Source organism: Molothrus aeneus, chromosome 3, assembly GCF_037042795.1.
Source record: "Molothrus aeneus isolate 106 chromosome 3, BPBGC_Maene_1.0, whole genome shotgun sequence".
Lineage (NCBI taxonomy): Eukaryota > Metazoa > Chordata > Aves > Passeriformes > Icteridae > Molothrus > Molothrus aeneus.
The window spans coordinates 21,757,265-21,775,509 of NC_089648.1; the positions used below are offsets into that span (position 1 = coordinate 21,757,265).

Sequence of the window (18,245 nt, forward strand, 5' to 3'; positions counted from 1 at the left end):
TGCTAATTTTTAGAGAAAGATGAATGGATATAAAGGTTCCAAAGTGAAATTACTTAAACAAGACTAAACAGAACTGTCAAGGGACTCTCAGTCAAGGCATAGACAGGTCTTCCAAGTTAAAGTAAACCAGAAGGCTTTTCAAGCACACACATGCTTTAAAGACACCTACCATGAATACTCCCAAGGACTTTGTGAAACTTGGACTAGTGGAAGGAATGCCCATGGCAAAGGGGTTGGAATTGGATGATCTTTAAGGTCCCTTCCAACCCAAACCATTATATGAAAATATCTACTGTAAGCATTGTGTTCTTAGAAAATTATAGAAAATACTTGCAGGAAAAGGCTCTCTAAAAAAACCAAGAGTCATCACATTGCACTGTTTTTTACTGGGATAGAGTTAATTTTCTTCACAGTGGCCAGTGTGGGGCTGTGTTTTGGATTTGTGCAGAAAACAGTGTTGATGAAAGCAGAGAGATGCTTTTGTTACTACAGAGTTCAGAGAGTCAAGGTCTTTTCTGCTCCTCACCCTCCACCAGTGAGAAGGCTGAGGGTGCACAAGGGGTTTGGAGGAGGCACAGCCAGGACAGCTGACCCAAGGGGTATCCCATACCATATACTCATGCTTAGCATCTGAAGCTGGGGGAGAAAGAAAGGGGGGATGTTCAGAGTAATGGCATTTGTCTTCCAAAGTAACCATAGTGCATGAAGGAGCCCAGCTTCCCTGGGGCAGATCCAACACCTGCCTGCTCAGAGAAGTGAGGCATTAATTCCTTGTTTTGCTTTGCTTGTGCATGCAGTTTTTAATTGACCTACTAAACTGTCTTTATCTCAATCCATAAATTCTCAGTTTTATTCTTCCAGTTCTCTTCCCACCTCTCCAAGAAAAGAAAAGGAGTGGGCAGCTGTGTAGTGTTCAGTTTCTAGCTGGGATTAAGCCACAATATGCATGAGTAAAAAGAAAAGTAGTCATAGAAGCAAGTCAACTGCCAATAGGATCTTGAAGTTTAGCCTACAGGAAAGATTAGAAAAAGAAAACTTACACACATGAACACTTCTTTCTACAAAACAGGGAACAACTTAATATTCTAGAAAAAAAAAATCAAAGTTTTCTGATTTGTGTTTATATTTCCAGTTTTCAAACAGACCTCAAGATCCAAATATTTCATCAATTTCTCGTTATCTTTATCTTCCAGATGGAAAAAAATCTAAGACTCCTCTTAGTATTTCACTACTACTTAGATGAACAGATCCCCTGATTTCAATAGCAAAATGCTGCATGCTTCTGAAAATGAACTCAGAAATCTACTTCCCATCTGTGGATTTATCATAAAAAACTGCAAACACATCAAAACCAGAACCCTACATCCAATTTACACAGATTGCTCTGTAGGTCTAAGTGTCAAAGAAGAACATACATAACATTTCTTCTTCTAACAAAATAAAACATGAGATCAGCAACTACAGATTAAGCCACGTGGCTCTACCTTTGAACAGATCATATTCTAGACTGACTTACATGCCCCTCATATGAAATTACCCTTTTGAAGTAGTAGAGCCTAGTTAATAATTAAAACAGTGAAAGCTAATTGACACTACCTTGTGCATGCTTCACTAGAACAAAAGGACTGCACCTGGTTAGGACAGATACATGAAACCCACAGGGAATTCCCAACATTCCACCAGGTGTGTACAGCCCAGATGCACATCTATACATCACACACCTCTGGCAAAGCACAGACAGATTCCTAGCAAAATATATTTTCACAACTACAAGAGCTATTAAGATGAATCCAGTGCAACAAGTATATTCAACAACGTATTTTCATACACATTTCTGTCTTCCATCATTCCCTGCACCTTGCCAGATGGATGTGAAGCTTTGCTCAGATGAGCAGGGATAAAGAGATGGTGCTGAATCACCAGGATAAATGTGAAGGCTCGTCAGGGAAATACAGCAGTGTTTCTTCCAACATCTGCATTTTCAGAATCAGACTTAACACACAAATGACCTAGCAACACACATTTCAGTTTCTATACAATAGAATGTACCTCAGCAGAGTGAATTTTACCATTGATAGTCCACGTTGTCATAGCAAAGAAAAAAAAGAATCACTTGTTTCAATTTGAGCTCTTTCAACCAATGCTATTAAACTCCCCATTACCACATGTCAGTGAATTTGTCATTCAGCTGCAGAAGCCTGAAGAACAGACATTGAAAAGGATCACCAATCTACCTGTCTTTTACTCATTTCTTTTCTCTTGCTTCATTACATAGCATATCCAAAAATTACTCTGTAGAACAGATGAACCTCTGCTCTGGCACAGTGTAGCTATTGTTCTGGTATGCTGCAATTCATCAGGATACGGGATTACTGGAATTCATGGTGGCTTTTATTCTTGGTGCCTGCAAATCTACATTTTACACTGTAAAATGTAAAGGCAGAAAATTATTCCAAATTAATGTTAAAACTGAGAAGAATGAACTATCATGGCTTCCATTACCATGGAATATGAGTCTTCCTGCTGTGTCATTAATTCTGAAAGCATCCAATTCTTTCAGCCAGTCTGACTGATGCTACCAGAACGAGATGCAGCACCAACACAAAACCACAGAATTGCTATAAACACTGCATTTGATAGTCATCATTAAAATGCACAAATGCCCTGATATTGCTCAGTATGTCAACAACTAACCATCCACAGACACAAACATTTGTGAACAGAGACACAATGATTTGTGAATTCTGGAAAATGCTCACATGCTCCAAACAATGGCTTCCTGGGACCAATAAATAAAAGTTCTGTGATTGCACAGCTGGCATCTTTAAATTAATTCTGTGTTCAGAAATTCACATCCCTTCCACAAACTGAAGGACCATACATATATAGCAAAGAGGCATAGAGCTGGACACAGCCCAGTCATATTCTAGATTCTGTTCTGGATGTGGCACCTGATATTTGGTTACTGAAAAGCTATATTGCACCACTTGGTATGTTGCTGCTTATAGAAACTCATTTGCCTCTGATTCCATCCATACAAGAGAAAATACTTCTCCTACTGCTGGGTTACATTCTCCTACTATTTTTTAATTTTATACCTGTGTGCCCTTAGCAATGTTAGTTTAGGTCACTTGAGCATTTCTGCTTTACATGGCCATAAATGGCACTGTTATACACTAGCATTTTTTAACAAGCATTGTTACTCAGGATTTAGTTTTGGAGTATTTTTTTATTTCTTTGTTGCCTCACCTTACAGGAACACCACACAGGGATGCAGAACACACTCTGGCTTCACAGTCAGGAGGAGTAGACTGAAATCACCCTTAGGTGCTGAGAGCAAAACCTCACAGCAGTGCTGCCTTGCCTGCACTTTTGGCATTTACTGCCCATTGCTCAAAGTTATCCCAGAAAAAAAAAATGCAGTAGCGGATATAAGCTCCTTAATTAGAAGTGAGTGAAGAACAGCCTCACAGCCTTTCCCTTAAGTTTACCAGGCTATCAGGGCAGCCAGGCATCACAGTGTAAATAGATGTTCCATGCTGTTTTGAAGCTGCTGCAGTCAAACAGGACACCCAAAATTAACAAACCCCATCAGTGCAGAAAGGCTTACATACCATGGATAATCCTCCTGAGTCAACAGCAAGCTGCTTCTTTGGTCTTAAGACTCAGTTATCTGATGAAATTAGTTCCAATAACACAGCATGCAAAGTGACAGAGGAGAGAGCTTGGCTCTGTACAGGAACTAGTGTAGAAGCATGCTGAGATCCATAAGGGTCCAGTGAGACTTAAAAGTAAATTATTTCCAGTACCCATACTCATATATTGGTAGTTCCCTAAAGCAAGTCACAACAGTGGCCTACCACTGATTTGAGTCTAAGAAAACCTATATAATCAATGTGATAAAACCTGCAGAGAAAACATTAAGAGACCAACTTCTAGCTCAAAATCTCATTTATAGTATAAATACCTGCCTAGATTACTACAAAAACAAAGCTCAGTGAGAACAGGGTTACACTTTGAGAACACCTGTCCTAAAGGCAGGTGATTCAAAGCAGCTTGTTAGAATACAAAAATTTAATTTGACATAGGTACCTTTACAGTCCAAACTTGCTCTAACAGTGGCTTTCATCTCCTGTTGCTTTGAGGCATTTTCACCTTCTCTAACCCTCTGTTCAAAATGTATTTTAATTCTTAGGGATAACACACTTTATTTCATCAAATAAATACACAGACAACTTAGCCGTTGTCTATAACATAACTCTCTCCCCTCCCTATAAAATCAACACTGGTAGTCTTGAAGGGAGGGAGGAATCCATCAGTAGCACCACTGCTGGAATATTTCATGCCTAATTCTGGAGCCTTCCCTGCATTATCAAGTGGCCAGCTTTTTGTAACACACACAAGCACGAGGAGCTAACAGATTTAACTCATCAATGAACTGATGTTTAAAATAGAAAATGGAAACTCAGAACTCCCTTTCTAAACAGTGACTGAGTGAGGAGTGGAACAAACAACAAACCACTGAGGCATACCTCTCCCTTTCTTGCTCTCCATCTGCCCTTGCCCTTTTTTAGATATCAAAATTATATACTAAAACATGTATCAAGTGTGTATGTATGCACACATGGGTACACACAGAGTGCTCACATTGCCCTCTGCTGACCAGAGCCCAGTGCAGTCCAAGTGCTCTCCAACACACACACACACACACACACACACACTGTGGTGACACAGGTGAGCTCCATACCAGTCTGTGTATCAATCCCTGGTGCAAGGGATACTTCCTGCAAGGCAGAAATCACCAAGGCTTTTTCAGAAACCAGTTTTAAGGTCTGGACTTTCTTTGCTTTTTTCCTTCCTACCTGGTGAGACAGCTTGGGAAGTGGGGGCAGGAATCAAATCAAGCACATATGCCAGTTGCTTACATACCATCATCTAAAGCTTTTGCTGATTTACACTGCATTTGTCAGCACTCCTTTTCCTCACAGCTGGGCATTTTAATGAAATACCAGGGAGCTGCAGACAAGGTGGAAGTGGGGGAAGCCAAGCAGGAAAATAGAACTGAGAGGCACTGACTACTACTTTCAGGTTACCTTATTTGCAAGTCCTTCCTTCTACTATTTTTACAAGTTCTGTCCTTTTACTTTTCAATGTGAATGCATAGAAATATCAATCAGAAGGAGATAAAAATCATTCTTAACATCTCCCCTTCTTCATCCCCCACAATTAATAAACTCCTTTTAAGTGTCCACTTCTATGACTTGAGTGGGAGAATCACCTTAGACCAAAGTTTAGGGACATACTCTAGACTGGAAAAAGTACAGAATATTTTTTAATTTAGGAAGCAGCTCAGTAAGTTCAACTAAGCTTATGGAGAATCCACATGTTATATTAAGAGTCCGTAGACCACCTTTCTGATAGTGGCTGGCTATAATGTGCATTTAAGTACCTACAAGTGGACATTAAAGAGGTGCAGACTGGGGTTCTTGAACTGGGGGAAGAAGAAAGATTTCTGCTATTGGTTCTATACTCACCCAAGGCCCAGTAAGACGCAGATTCCAAAGGCAGAGCACTACTGTAGAGAGCATGGATATACATGAGGTGAATCATCAGCTCAGCCAGGCACCACCAAAAGAAAATACGAATTATGCCAACAATTAAGATGATGAGATTGGTCTTCACACTGAAAGCTTCTTGTCTCCTCATCTAAAGAAGAAATCCAAAGAAGTTACCTGGCACAAAACTGACCATTTTACTCAAAATACTTATCCTGGGAACTTTTCACTACACCATTTAGAAATTCCTCACACACTCTATAGAGGGAGTCTCTCCATTCTCAATCTCAGTAAGCAGTAGAAACCAACAAGAAGGCAAATGTGTATGTACATTGCACCTAACTGTTGTAAAAAAGGCCAACTGTTGTTAACCTGAACAGAATCCAGACACGAGACTTTAACTCCTGCAACTTGACCTCTGGAGATAATATAAAAAGATTAAAGAAACTACAGCTAGGAAGAAGAAGGTTTTCCAAGCAGCCCTTCCAAACAGGAACAATAACTGCATACTCTTAAAATATCTCCAACTTCTACCATCTGCAGAGAATCTGCAGAGAACTTGAGGACAGTTCTTAATTTTCCTCCCATAGCATTGCCAAAGTCAGCAAGATCTACAGAATGTGCTGAGAAAATGGAAGTGCAAGTTAAATATCCAATAAGGCAAAGCTTGCAGTTGACAGGCTTCTCAAGAAGCTCCAAACTCTGAGACTGCTGACTGCAGTAAGCACGCTGGCATATTATTATTGCACCACCTTTCCACACTAAAAGAGAACAGAATCAAAAACCAGAAACACAGGATTGCCTAAAAATTCAGCCATGCGTTATAGATCCATTATTGTATAGATCCATTATTCCTTCTCCAATCTCTAAATGGCCCCCAAAAAAGCACATACAAGAGAAGTAACCAACTCATCTGCACAGGCCTTCAGTCCCAAGCACAGTACAGTTAACATGCACACTCATTTGGAGGGCTCCTTTGTATCAGCTACATGACAATGTGAAAGCTTGGAGACTACCATTTATCTCAGGGATTTGCACAACAGGCCTTCAAACCCATGTCTAGAACTGCTGTGCTTGCTTCAACTCAGCAATTCCACAAGGCCAGTGACAAAGTGGCTGTGGATGCCAATTGCCAGAATTGCTATTACACTCTCTGGATCATACAGCAGTCCATTGTCTCCAGCTCCAGAATTTCTGCTTTCCAATGTGCTCAGCAGGAACCCTCATGCCAGGCTCAGCTTCAGTTGAGGGGTTCTGAGAGTGGTCTCTTACAAGAGCATCAATAAAGATTCTCTTAGTATTGTGCATTTTGAATCAACTGCTGGGCACTGCATCCTTGGAAACCCTCTTCTGATCTCATCTGCCAAGGTAATAATACCCTCTGCTCAGGTAAGAGCTCTGACAATACCATTCAGCAAACACATTAGGGTTGCTCAGTTTGTTCCATCTTTTTAATGGCTTTAACCACACATATCTGTACATATTTAAGGAGAACCTTCTGCAAATACAGACATATTATTCTCAATCTTTCTTTTTCTTCTTACACCAAGAATACATGTGCTCTTTGCATAGTTCTTTGCTGAGCCATACCAGGTGAGCTAAATTTCAAAGCAAGGCTCGCCCAATTTTTCCTATCAGCTATCCCCAAGCTGTTTTCAGCTTGGAGTCTCACAGGTCTTCTGAAACAGTCCTTGGAAAGAAAGTACAACTGTCCCTCTCCTGGTGTACAAGGATTTAGTTAGAATTTAACACACTTCAGAAGCTACAAAACAATAATTAGTAAAAAAATACTACCTCAGTTTCTATGCAAGTCTATGTGGATTTTTCCCACAATATCCAGCCCAAGATAACAACATTCAACCTTGCATCTTCCAAAGAAAGAGAAAACAAATGAGCATAGGACTTTTCACTCAAGGATCCACTGGAATCTAGTTTCACTTTCATAAAGTCCAGTATTTGCTTTGGCTTCAACAGAAAATTCCCAAATATAAACAGAAGCAAGCAATCCCTAGGCTTCTATGCATAAACTGAAAAAGCAGTTATTTGGTTTGACATGTTCAATGATCTACTTTGGCACAATAACTTTAACCATAGATGTAACAGGTTGTGATGCCATTTCTTACTCAAGTATGTAAGAAAATATGGAAAGCAATAAAGGATGAAAACATGGACTTCTCCCATCATGTAAAAAGCAGGCTTGAAAAGAAGCCTGCAAGGGACTAAGAAAAGCATTCAGTACAGTTTGTAGGTTTTATATTTTAAAGAAGCTGCTCAGTTGAAGCAGTCCTAGTAAGTCATCAGCTGTTTTCACATCAATGTGAGGAGAAACTGGAGTTTTCAGGAATTCCCAATACAATCTATCAGCTTTCTGTGGCTCTGAAATCCATTTCAGATTTAAGAGCAAGCTTATGCTGAAGACATTAGCTTTATTTCACCTGATGAAGAAGAAAACAAAAAACAGTCCAGAAGCTGCATGCTAAAATTATGAGCACTCTCCAATTGTAACAAAGCATGTCACTGGCTCCCGGGTTGAAGGGATGAACCTGATGTCAGACAAGAGCATCCTGTGAAGCAGAAGAACTTGGGGAGACAGGTTTATGTTAAAAGCTGATATCCAGGACATTACAAAAGTTCTCATGATTACTCAAAATTGTAACATTCCCATAATATTATTTCTTGATTTTATAATTCTGTGGAAGACAGCTTTAGACAATCAAACAACAACCACTGTTACCTGCTTACTGAATTCATCAAAATTCACAAGGGGTCCATTGTGGAATGTAGGATAGTAAAACACATATGCCAGCATCCAGGGGAAGGAGTGGGATGACTTCTGGCTAGGTGCATGCCAGCAGTACTCCAGGCTGAAGCTAGTGCAGAACAGGCAGCGGACAGACACTGTGAAGAGCAGCAGATAATATTCATTTTCAGTGTCGTACCACCTTCTCTGCAAAACAAAACAAAGCCAGATCATGATGGTGCAATGCTGTGCTTTCTGTATGGCAAGACAGCAATGTATACTCAGATCTCAGCTTTTGGGGTCAGCAGCAGGAAGAAACTAAAGCCAACAGCAGCGAGAACAAGAACCTAAAGTGAACAACACTAAACACATGAACAACAAGCACTGACTTTTGATGGAGAAAGGTCCCCCAGAGCTACTGCAGCCAGCATAAAGAGACAACAGCTTGGTTTCAGAAACACGTCAGGCTGTGAAGTACCAGGACAGCAGGAGAGCTCTTCTCACATAAATGAAACATTATCTACCTCAGATTTAGTCCAGTACTACAATATTCAAACCAGCTGGCAACACAATTGATAGCCAAGGGACTACCAGGGCTGTAAAGAGAATCAGTCACTCCTGAGAAAACTTCAGGCTGGAAAAATGTTACTACTGAGCATTTATTGATTCTTTGACACTTGGTATCACACATTGGCCAGCAAAAAAACCAGTCATGGCAAAAAACTTGGAAACATCAGCAAATGTAACTTGGCTGACTGACAATTTGTATTGCAGTGGGCCCCTTCCTCAGCAAAGCAAATCACAAAACTGACCACACCACAAAAAGAGATTTTACACACTCATTCCCCCTCCCCCTGAACATCAGGGCAACAACCCTTATAACAAATGTACTGTTTTTCCCATTGGTCCAATGAAATACATCAGGACTTTCTCACAACTTGTCAACAGTTTTTCTGTATCTGTACCACCCAGAAAAAGCCACTAGACAAAGAGCAAAACTGAGCTTGCTTACAGCTAATTGATGCAAGTAACTCATTTGTACAACTCAAACTGTAGGAGAAAGTCTTCCTCCCTGCAGAAGTCACAGTCACCAGTAAGTACAGGCACACTTTAACTGAGTAACTCCTGGATACAATCCCAAAACCCAGCACCTTAAATTGGCATGATTAGAGTTCCAATGAAATGTGTCTAATAGAGCACTAGTGAAGTATTATCACACTCCAGTGCTACTGAATACCACTCACACATCATGGGACATACTTTTATTCCAATGCACTGGCCACCGTGATAGAGAAATGTGACTTTAACTGGAGAAGCTCCAGCACAAGTCACTGCAGTGCTACTGCTTAGGATTCCTCAAACCAACCCCTGCTCATACCAACTGAAGGCACAGTATGCTGCCATAGAGATAGATGCCACTATAGACAACCACCACCATAATTAATTTGATGCTTAATTAGTCCTTCTCACATTACCTTGGTTTCTTCCACAGCTGGTATGCGTAAAGTGGCCAGAAGGATAAGGGAGCACAACCATGTCAGGAGTGACAGCTGAAACTGAGCCACAGCAAAGGAAATAGCTGCGTGTAACAAAATGACAGCAAAGCCTTTGATTCCCAGTAACAACCAGCAGGCAGCCATTCCATAAACCATCAAGCACCATGGTTTATACTGTCACAAAAAGAAAAGTTAACAATCTTTTAGTTTAATTATTTCTAGAGAAAAAAGGCACTCAATACCTGTGCTACCTACACAGGTTCTGCAGTAGAGACAAATATAGTCAACAGGTGAGGAACACACATGAAAAACACAGAAACCCAACTGTAACCCTAAAAGTGAAAGGGAAGATGTTTCTGTAGTAGCATCACGTGAAAACCAGAGCCTCACTAATTTGAGGGAGAGCATAACTTCTTCCTTTCCTTCCTCAGACTAGCAGGTGTGACACCACACACAGATCATTTCCCACAATCATACAATCATTTAGCAATCATGCCAAAACCCAAGCAGCCATCACTTTACATACTTCCATCATAAAGGAACAGCTGCACCCCTCTTATGTGTACAAATCAAACTATGCTGTTTAATGGCTTAAAACAACACAGAGGCTTTTAGAGGTTGGAGGCTGAAGTCTCCAAACATTAAGGCAACCAACCCCCACACACAATTACACACCACAGCATGAGATTTACTGCTGTCAGTGGCCTCACTGCATAGCTTCCCATGGCCACAGTAAACAAACCCATCAGAAACTCCCCACTGTGAAAAAAAATCCCTACATACCTTCTCCACCAAGAGCCTGGACATCTGTGATACCAGCAGGTGACCAGCCAGAAGCCAAAGAATACGTTCCCTTCCCCATTCAACCCAGTAGCTCCACTCAAAGTCCATGGGGTCCTGTGGCATGAAGGGAACTGGTCACTATGTGTACCTGGCCATAAGGGACAAAGGAATACCTCCAAAATAAAATTGCTGTGTGGTACCCAACAGAACTCCCACATCTCAGGAATACCAATTCAGCAATCCAGTTGGATCACTTACAGCAGTGAACTCAGCACCATTTTCACTTCCAATGGGGCAAAGTTCAAGAAAACAGAGCTTTAGATGGTGTAGTGACTCCTCAGCCTCACACTGGTGCTGAAGCTGAGCAACTTCAGCTCTCCTGAGGGATTCAGAGAGCAGCTCTGCCTTGGAATACCAAGAACTTCAGTAGAAAGGTACTTTGCTGGAAGAAAAGTGTAACTCCCCATTTCAGCAAAGCCTAGTTGCAATCAGATGGAGTTAGGCCAGCTGGAGTTACCTGTGGCAGGAGATTTTTATCTAAATTAGGTAAGAGGGATCAGCCAGTAGCCCCATGTCCAATACAGAGCCTTACTAGAAGTTCACCTCAACTGCCTTAAAGCTTTCTAAAAAGCACATATCAAAGGTCCATTACCAGCACTGATGGCAGGCCTAAACACCAAAACACTTACACAGACATGCATTCCTGCTTTTGTGTAAGCAATCCTTAAGATTAGTTGCATTATTTGCTTTTGACCTCACAAACTTTTTAAGAAATGCGAGCAAGCGGGGGTAGGGATGTGGTTTTTTGTTTGGGGTAGAGGACTGTCAGTTTTCTTACTGTTTTAGTTTTGGTTTTTTTTAATACCAACTACGTTTCTTTAAGACCTTACACCTTAAAATCCGTTCTCCTCTATGCTGTACTACAGGCCAACCAAGAGAAAAACATGTTAATTGACATTAAGGATTATCCAAATCACCCAGTAACAAGAAAAAGGGGGAGAAGGCGCAAGAAGTGTCAAGGTTGATCAGAGTTTTAAGGCCAAACAGTAAAATAGAGGGTTATCAAGATACATAGCAAAGGATAAACACTTAAGCCAGGGATCAAGAAAAGGAACAGAACTTTGGTTTTGATTATTAGATCCAGAGACACCCAGCCAGTCTCTCTTCCCCATCAGAAACATCAGACTAAAATTAACTATAAAGATCCAAATCTGCATGTTACTATAAACTTCTAAAGCTAAATCAGAAGCTTGGATGCACAAAGGGCATGGAGGCATGATTATTCCCACAAAGCAAGGCACTGTCACCCCTCCTACCTTTTTTAGCCCCCAAAAGAGAGTCCCTGGGTCCAGCCCAAACCTTCTGTCCATTGCAGCTTCATACTCTGAGGGAAGAGCAAACCTTTGATAAGGACACAGCAGCCAGAGCAGGAAGAGTCAGGGGTGGGTTCTTTGCTGCTCAAGAGCAACACCTTCCAATGTGGTCTCCAGCAGTGAGGATACCCATATCCAGGGAAGGGCAACTCTCCACATCCCTGCTCACTAGGTGGGGAGCCCAGCTGCACCACAGCTGCGCCCCATAGTAGTGGCAAAGCAGTTTCCCAGAACCAGTGTTTTGATTCCCCCTGGCAACAGGGACAGTAGCAGCAACCCACCTTTTAGCACACAAGACCTGCACTAATCCTCACTCACCATTTTCCAGAACTGCCTGGTGTCTCCCACCAGAGCAGAAGGGGGACACAGACTCAAGAGTGGCCAGTACAGCCAAAACAGGGAAGAGCTGCTCAGAGAAGCTGCCTCTAGAGCACTCTGCCACCACACTTTGCCACTTCTGCAGAAGACTTGCTGGGTGCAGGACCATGGGTGCACAGCTTTGTACCCAGTTACAAAGAATACTAAAAACTACGTGTACAATGTTTACAATTACTTTCCAATAACTATCATCTATGTTAGACAGTGAGCTTCTACTCTAAACCAATCTAAAAGGGCCAACATCACAGCAGAAGATGAAGGCCAAGAAGAAGAAAGGCTAGACACGCCCAGATTCTTCCATCTTGCCACCTGAACCCCCATTGTAAAAACCCCAAAAATCTATTTTTCACTCTGTGATAAATTCACTATCATTCTACTTAAACTTTCGTGGCATGTAATTCTTCATGTAAGGTTAGTAATTGTTTTTTCTAAAGGCTAAATCAAAGGCACAGGGGTCTTGGGCTCTATGCCAAAGTCTCTGAGCCCCCTGGGCAGGGGCTCGAGTCCTGCAGGGCAGCCAGAGGAACTTCATGGGTTCCAACAACAGAACTTCTTCCACTGCTCTGCAAACGCCTATCTGGCACTTCTGTTCTTCCTTTGAGTGCTTTCAAGAGCCAGGTAGTCATTAATGTAGAACTTTGTTAATTAAAGCCTAATAAGATGCAATATATATTCTCTGCAAAGCCTCTGTAGCTTGTTATACTTTTATACAACCTTTATACTTTTTATACAACCTTTATTTCCATTTAAATACCAATGTGCAATAACACAGCTTCTTTTCATCTACAAATTGTACTTAATTTGTTTAAAATCCTGCCCTTGCTCTGCAATACATAGGTCCACAGCTCCAAACCAAGCCACCACAGCAGGTACCAAGAGGTTACACAAGGCAGAAGTAGGTGTTTGGAAACAAGCTGACCACAGAACTCTACAGACAACCCAACCATTGCTCTGAGTCCTGGACGAGAGCTCCAGGCAGGGAGCACCAACTTGCCCTAGGGCCTCTCTAGGTTCAGACCCTGGCAAGTACCATCAGAAGGCACAGCTGCTTCTGAACCACCCACCTGCAAGGGGCTGTTGGTGACTAGCCGTGGAAAACAAGAGAATTCAAACCAAACTTTCCTGAATTTTCCCTATCTAAGTAGCTGAGCTTCAGAGGTCTCCCTCATCTTTTCCGTGACAGCCACGTCCGAGTACAGCATTACCGAGGGCAGTCCTAGCACTTAAAGGCAAAAAAGCCCTGGGACAAAGCTCTCAGCTCAGGTGGCATCTGCCTACTTCTTCCTCGCACAGAGCAGGCTGGCAGCTGGGAAGAACACGGAGGCTCCTCGCACAGGAACAAAGTAGAAACCGACCAGAGAGAACTCAAACAGCCTGGCCAGCCACGGGCGGGAAGCTGTGCCCGAGCGAGCCCGCCCACGTCGCACACTTACTTCGGGACACTTGGTGCGCCTCGTAGAAAGCGTAGAGGTGAGAGCCCACGGTCAGGAGCCCGTAGAGGCACAGCTCCCAGGCCGGCAGCAGCATCGGCACGGAGCTGCTCCCGCCGGCCGCCTCCCTGCGGGGAAAGAGAGACGGGAGCGGTGTCCTGGCGGAGGGCAGACGGGCACCGAGCAGCGGGACACGGGGCACGGCACCGCGGCTCCAGGAGCCCGCGCTCGCTGCCGGGCCCGGGCTCAGGGGCGGCCCCGCTCCGCTCCGCTCCGCCCGCAGCTACCGGCAGGGCAGGCGAGCCATGCCCGGCCGCGCCGGCTGCAGAGGCCGCGGGTCCGAGGGCTCGGCACGGCCCGCGGCCGGTGGGACCCTCGGGACAGAACCAGGACCGGATCCCGGCCGCTCTCACCCAGCCGGGACAGACGGGAAGGGAGGGGAGAGGCCGCTACCTCCTTACCTGAGGAGGGCTGTGCCGCCGGGAGAGGAAGGAGCGGCAGCAGCGGGCTGGGACGGCTGAGCGGAGGCTCCACACCCGCAGGCGAGAGGGCGGCCCCGCGCCCGGCCGCTCCCGCCACTGGAGCGACCCCGCGGCTGCCGTGCCCGGGGTCCGCCCCGCGGAGGGACGGCAGGGGCGGAGCGGGGCGGAGCGGAGCGGCCGGCGCTGCGCGCCCGCGGCCGAACGCTGGGCGGCGCTGCAGCCCGCTCGCCACGGGGTGTGCGCGGCTACAGCGTCGGCGTAGGCAGGTAGGGGGTGTGCGTACACTGCGGGGGTAAAATAGACAGCTGCGGGGGTAAATACACCTATGGGGTGTAAATACACTTATAGGGTGTACATGCACAGCTACGGGGTGTAAATACACAGCTACGGGGTGTAAATACACTTATAGGGTGTGCATACACAGCTACGGGGTGTACATACACTTATAGGGTGTGCATACACCCACGGGGTGTAAATACACTTACAGGGTGTAAATACACAGCTACGGGGTGTAAATACACAGCTACGGGGTGTAAATACACTTATAGGGTGTGAATACACCCACGGGGTGTAAATACACAGCTACGCAGTTTAAATACACAGCTACGGGGTGTAAATACACAGCTACAGGGTGTAAATACACTTATAGGGTGTGCACATAACTACAGGGTGTGCATACACAGCCACAGGGTGTAAATACCCCTACAGGGCATGCATACACCTACAGGGTGTCAATACACTCATGGGTTTTGCACACAGCTACAGAGTGCAGACACACAGGGTTCACACACACCTCCAGCCTGCACACACCACTCCAGGGTGTCCATAACAACCTTTCACAGCCTTCTCACCCACTCTCACCGGAGTTTATGCTGGGACACTGTTTTTACCATTATCACGGCACAATCTGATAAATCAGCAGGTCTGAACAGCACCACCAAAGCAAGAGCATGAGGCTGGAAATGCTGGTGGTGACAACTCCCTCCTGGATCAACCTGCATTTTAGCAAGTGCTTCCTCCTCCTGGCACTGCAGACATGACTAATGAACCTCACTGTTCCTAGAGTGAAAAGCATACTGACTTTCCAATCCCAAAGGTCCTGAGCGATCTATGCTCATCTGATCTTGCACTGACTTTTAATCCTCTCTGTTGCTGAGATCAGTGGTGTCATATTTTAATGGGGGGAAATACTTCATATCCTATGGGACATTTTCTTGCTAGATCTTAAAGTTCCTCTTGCAAAATAATATTTCTGTTCCCCTGATCACCTGGCTGCACCCTCCAATTCCTGTTTCTGGATCTTTGAAAGCCAGACTTCTACATAATACTCCAGACGAAGGCATAGAATCAAAGAATCACAGAATCATTAAGGTTGGAAAAAAACCTCCAAGATCATTGAGTCCAACCTTTGGGCTGAATACCACCATGTCAATTAAACCATAGTGCTAAGTGCCACAACCAGTCATTTCTTCAACACTTCTGGGAAGGATGGCTCCACCACCTCCCTGGGCAGCCAGTTCTAATGCTTAACTACCCTTTTCATGAAGAAATTCTTCCCAATGTCCAACCTGAAGCTCCCCTGGTGGAGGTTGATGCTATGTCCTCTTGTCTTGTCAGGAATTTCCTGGGGGAAGAGACTGACAGCTCCCTGGCTGCACCCTCCTTTCAGGCAGTTGAAGAGGGTGATACAGCCCCCTTGAGCATCATCTTTCCAGGGTGGACACCTCCAGCTCCCTCTGCTGCTCCTCACAGGACTCATTCTCCAGACTTTTCACAAGCTCCATTGCCCCTCTCTGAACATGCTCCAGTGCCTCAACACCTTACTTGTCGTGAGGGGCTAAGAACTGGACACAGCACTCAAGGTGTGGCCTCACCATTGCCCAGTACAGGACAATCCCTGCCCTAGTCCTGCTGGCCACACTATTGCTGGTACAAGCCAGAATGCCATTGGCCCTCTTGACCACCTGGCCACACGCTGGCTCATGTTCAGCTGGCTCTCAACCAGCACCCCTGGATCCTTTTCCACTGGGTGATTTTCCAGCCACTCTGCTCCAGTCAGTAATCAGTCTCATCAGTACAAGGAGTTGTCTTCCCTATCTTAATCAGACATGCATCTCCTATGAGCTCAAATAATTGTATTTGTCCATCAGAGCCTCGGATAATCTTGAATGATTTTTGCCTTTCCCTCCATTTTTTCTTTCTGCCTCTCTTTGCCAAAGAATGACTCGCTTTCAGTTTATGGTGTCAGTTGTGATAGCCCTTAGATATATGAATTGCATTTACTCTGTGGAGCTGCTGTAAAATCTCAGGGTTAGGGATGTTCTCCTCTATGATGCCCAGATGCTAGTCTCTGCTGACAGTGCTCCCCCAGTGTTTTATCCTCATCAGGTTAGTTAGTACCTTCCCCCCGTCCCCGCCAAAAAAAAAACCTGACAACAGACTGCAAAAGAGCACCAAACCAGCAGCCCTGAACTTGTGAAAACATTTCCAAAGCACTGCAGCTGAGTTACAGCCACTAAGGGTCAGCAAAGTTTGTTTTCCTGCAGTTCTGTGGTTTCTGGTCACCTGTCTGAAGCCGGCACAGACACCAGGCCCTCTAGATGGCTGCATAACACCAGCAGTCTGCCAGCTGCGAAAGGGAATGGGTACAACAAGGTACAGATTGTACATCAGGTTACTCTGAAAAGGACATCTTTATCACTAGTTATGTGGTGGCATTCAAAAGCCCTGTATGGACCAGGTGATCAGCTACCCTTCCACAAGGGTCACTGCCAAGCCCAGTGAGCAGGAACACTGACAAACTTGACAACAGCCCCAGCTGGAAGACCTCACTGTCTGGAATTCTACATTAGACTATTATTTTTTTCCCACCCTTATTCATGCTATTTTATATAATACAACATGACAAGTCTCAGTGAACAAGTTTGCAAGAGTAGCTGTAAACTGAGCTGCTGAAAATCACTAGCACAAATACCTGTGCATTGACACGGCCCTCATGGTTTTAGATGGCATGAATGAAAAGCAAGTTCTACTACTCCTATAGTCGCTGACAGACAGCAGTGGAGTCTGGGAACAAAAACTCTAGGAAAATGGCAGTAGAAAGTCCTATTTGTCATTTGAGCAGCAATGAGGTAACAGGTATTATGTGTCCCTTGCCCTGTGTCTCAGCAGCTACACAGGCCTGGCAGCCTCTTCAAAGCATGTGCCCTTTGAGAAGAAAGCAATGTTACTCTGTGTACACACAGCAGCTTTCTCTGAGGCCAAAATTAACAATCAGCCTTAGGCAGAATGATGATTTGTGATGGTAGAGATGTTTTCTTGGTCCAAATTAGGAGCATCTCTTCTGTTTGAAGGTTTTCACTGTGCTTACTCATTTCCAGAATGGCTGCAATGTCCTCCCCTCTGCCTCCATGAACAGAGGATCAGACATCTTGCGCATTGGGTCAGGCATCACTAGTGGAGAGTCTGTCCCTAGTAGATGTTCATGTCCCCTTTTTTAACTTCTATCACTTCTGAAGCTGGCATAGCACTTGAGTTGTGTCTTGACTGTAAAGTTCAAATGCCATTTGGTCAAAGTCTCCATTTCTTATGTGGCAGGTTGAGAAGTGGTTATCAGGAACTTAAGCAAAAAAAATCCAGAATGAAAAAGGACAGAGGTAATAGGAGACCTTTTAAAGAGGCCCTTACTTTTGCCTTTTTATGCAAGGTGAGCTTTTATAAAACTCTTGATTACATAATTACAGAATGGGTGAGGTTTGAAGGCACCACAGTGGGTCATCTGGTCCAACCTCCCTCCTCAAGCAGTGTCATCCCAGAGCACATTACACTGGATTGCATGCAGACAGTTCTTGAATTTCTCCAGTGAGGGAGACTCCATAACCTCTCTGGACAACCTGTTGCAGTGCTTTGTCACCCACACAGTAAAGAAATTCTTCCTCATATACAAGTGGAACTTCCTGCATCAGTTTCTGCACATTGGCCTTGTCCTATTGCCTGGCACCACTGAGA

At 44.2% G+C, this 18,245-nt stretch overlaps 1 protein-coding gene across 3 annotated transcripts in view; it reads right to left on the reverse strand.

The window, feature by feature from the left end:
• Positions 1-18,245, reverse strand: part of HHAT (hedgehog acyltransferase) — a 192,205-nt gene that overhangs the window by 132,555 nt on the left and 41,405 nt on the right. Inside the window, exons 1-7 of one of the 3 annotated variants that reach the window (XM_066546470.1) lie at positions 14,217-14,318; positions 13,759-13,883; positions 11,891-11,958; positions 10,575-10,688; positions 9,771-9,965; positions 8,290-8,502; positions 5,535-5,706 (exon numbers count right to left, since the gene is read on the reverse strand). In XM_066546470.1, coding sequence (XP_066402567.1) covers positions 5,535-5,706; positions 8,290-8,502; positions 9,771-9,965; positions 10,575-10,688; positions 11,891-11,958; positions 13,759-13,852 — 856 coding nt within the window. In that variant the 5' untranslated portion in view covers positions 13,853-13,883; positions 14,217-14,318. Of the gene's footprint in view, positions 1-5,534; positions 5,707-8,289; positions 8,503-9,770; positions 9,966-10,574; positions 10,689-11,890; positions 11,959-13,758; positions 13,884-14,216; positions 14,319-18,245 lie in introns of those variants that run through there. The other 2 variants (XM_066546473.1, XM_066546472.1) reach the window with 2 other exon arrangements.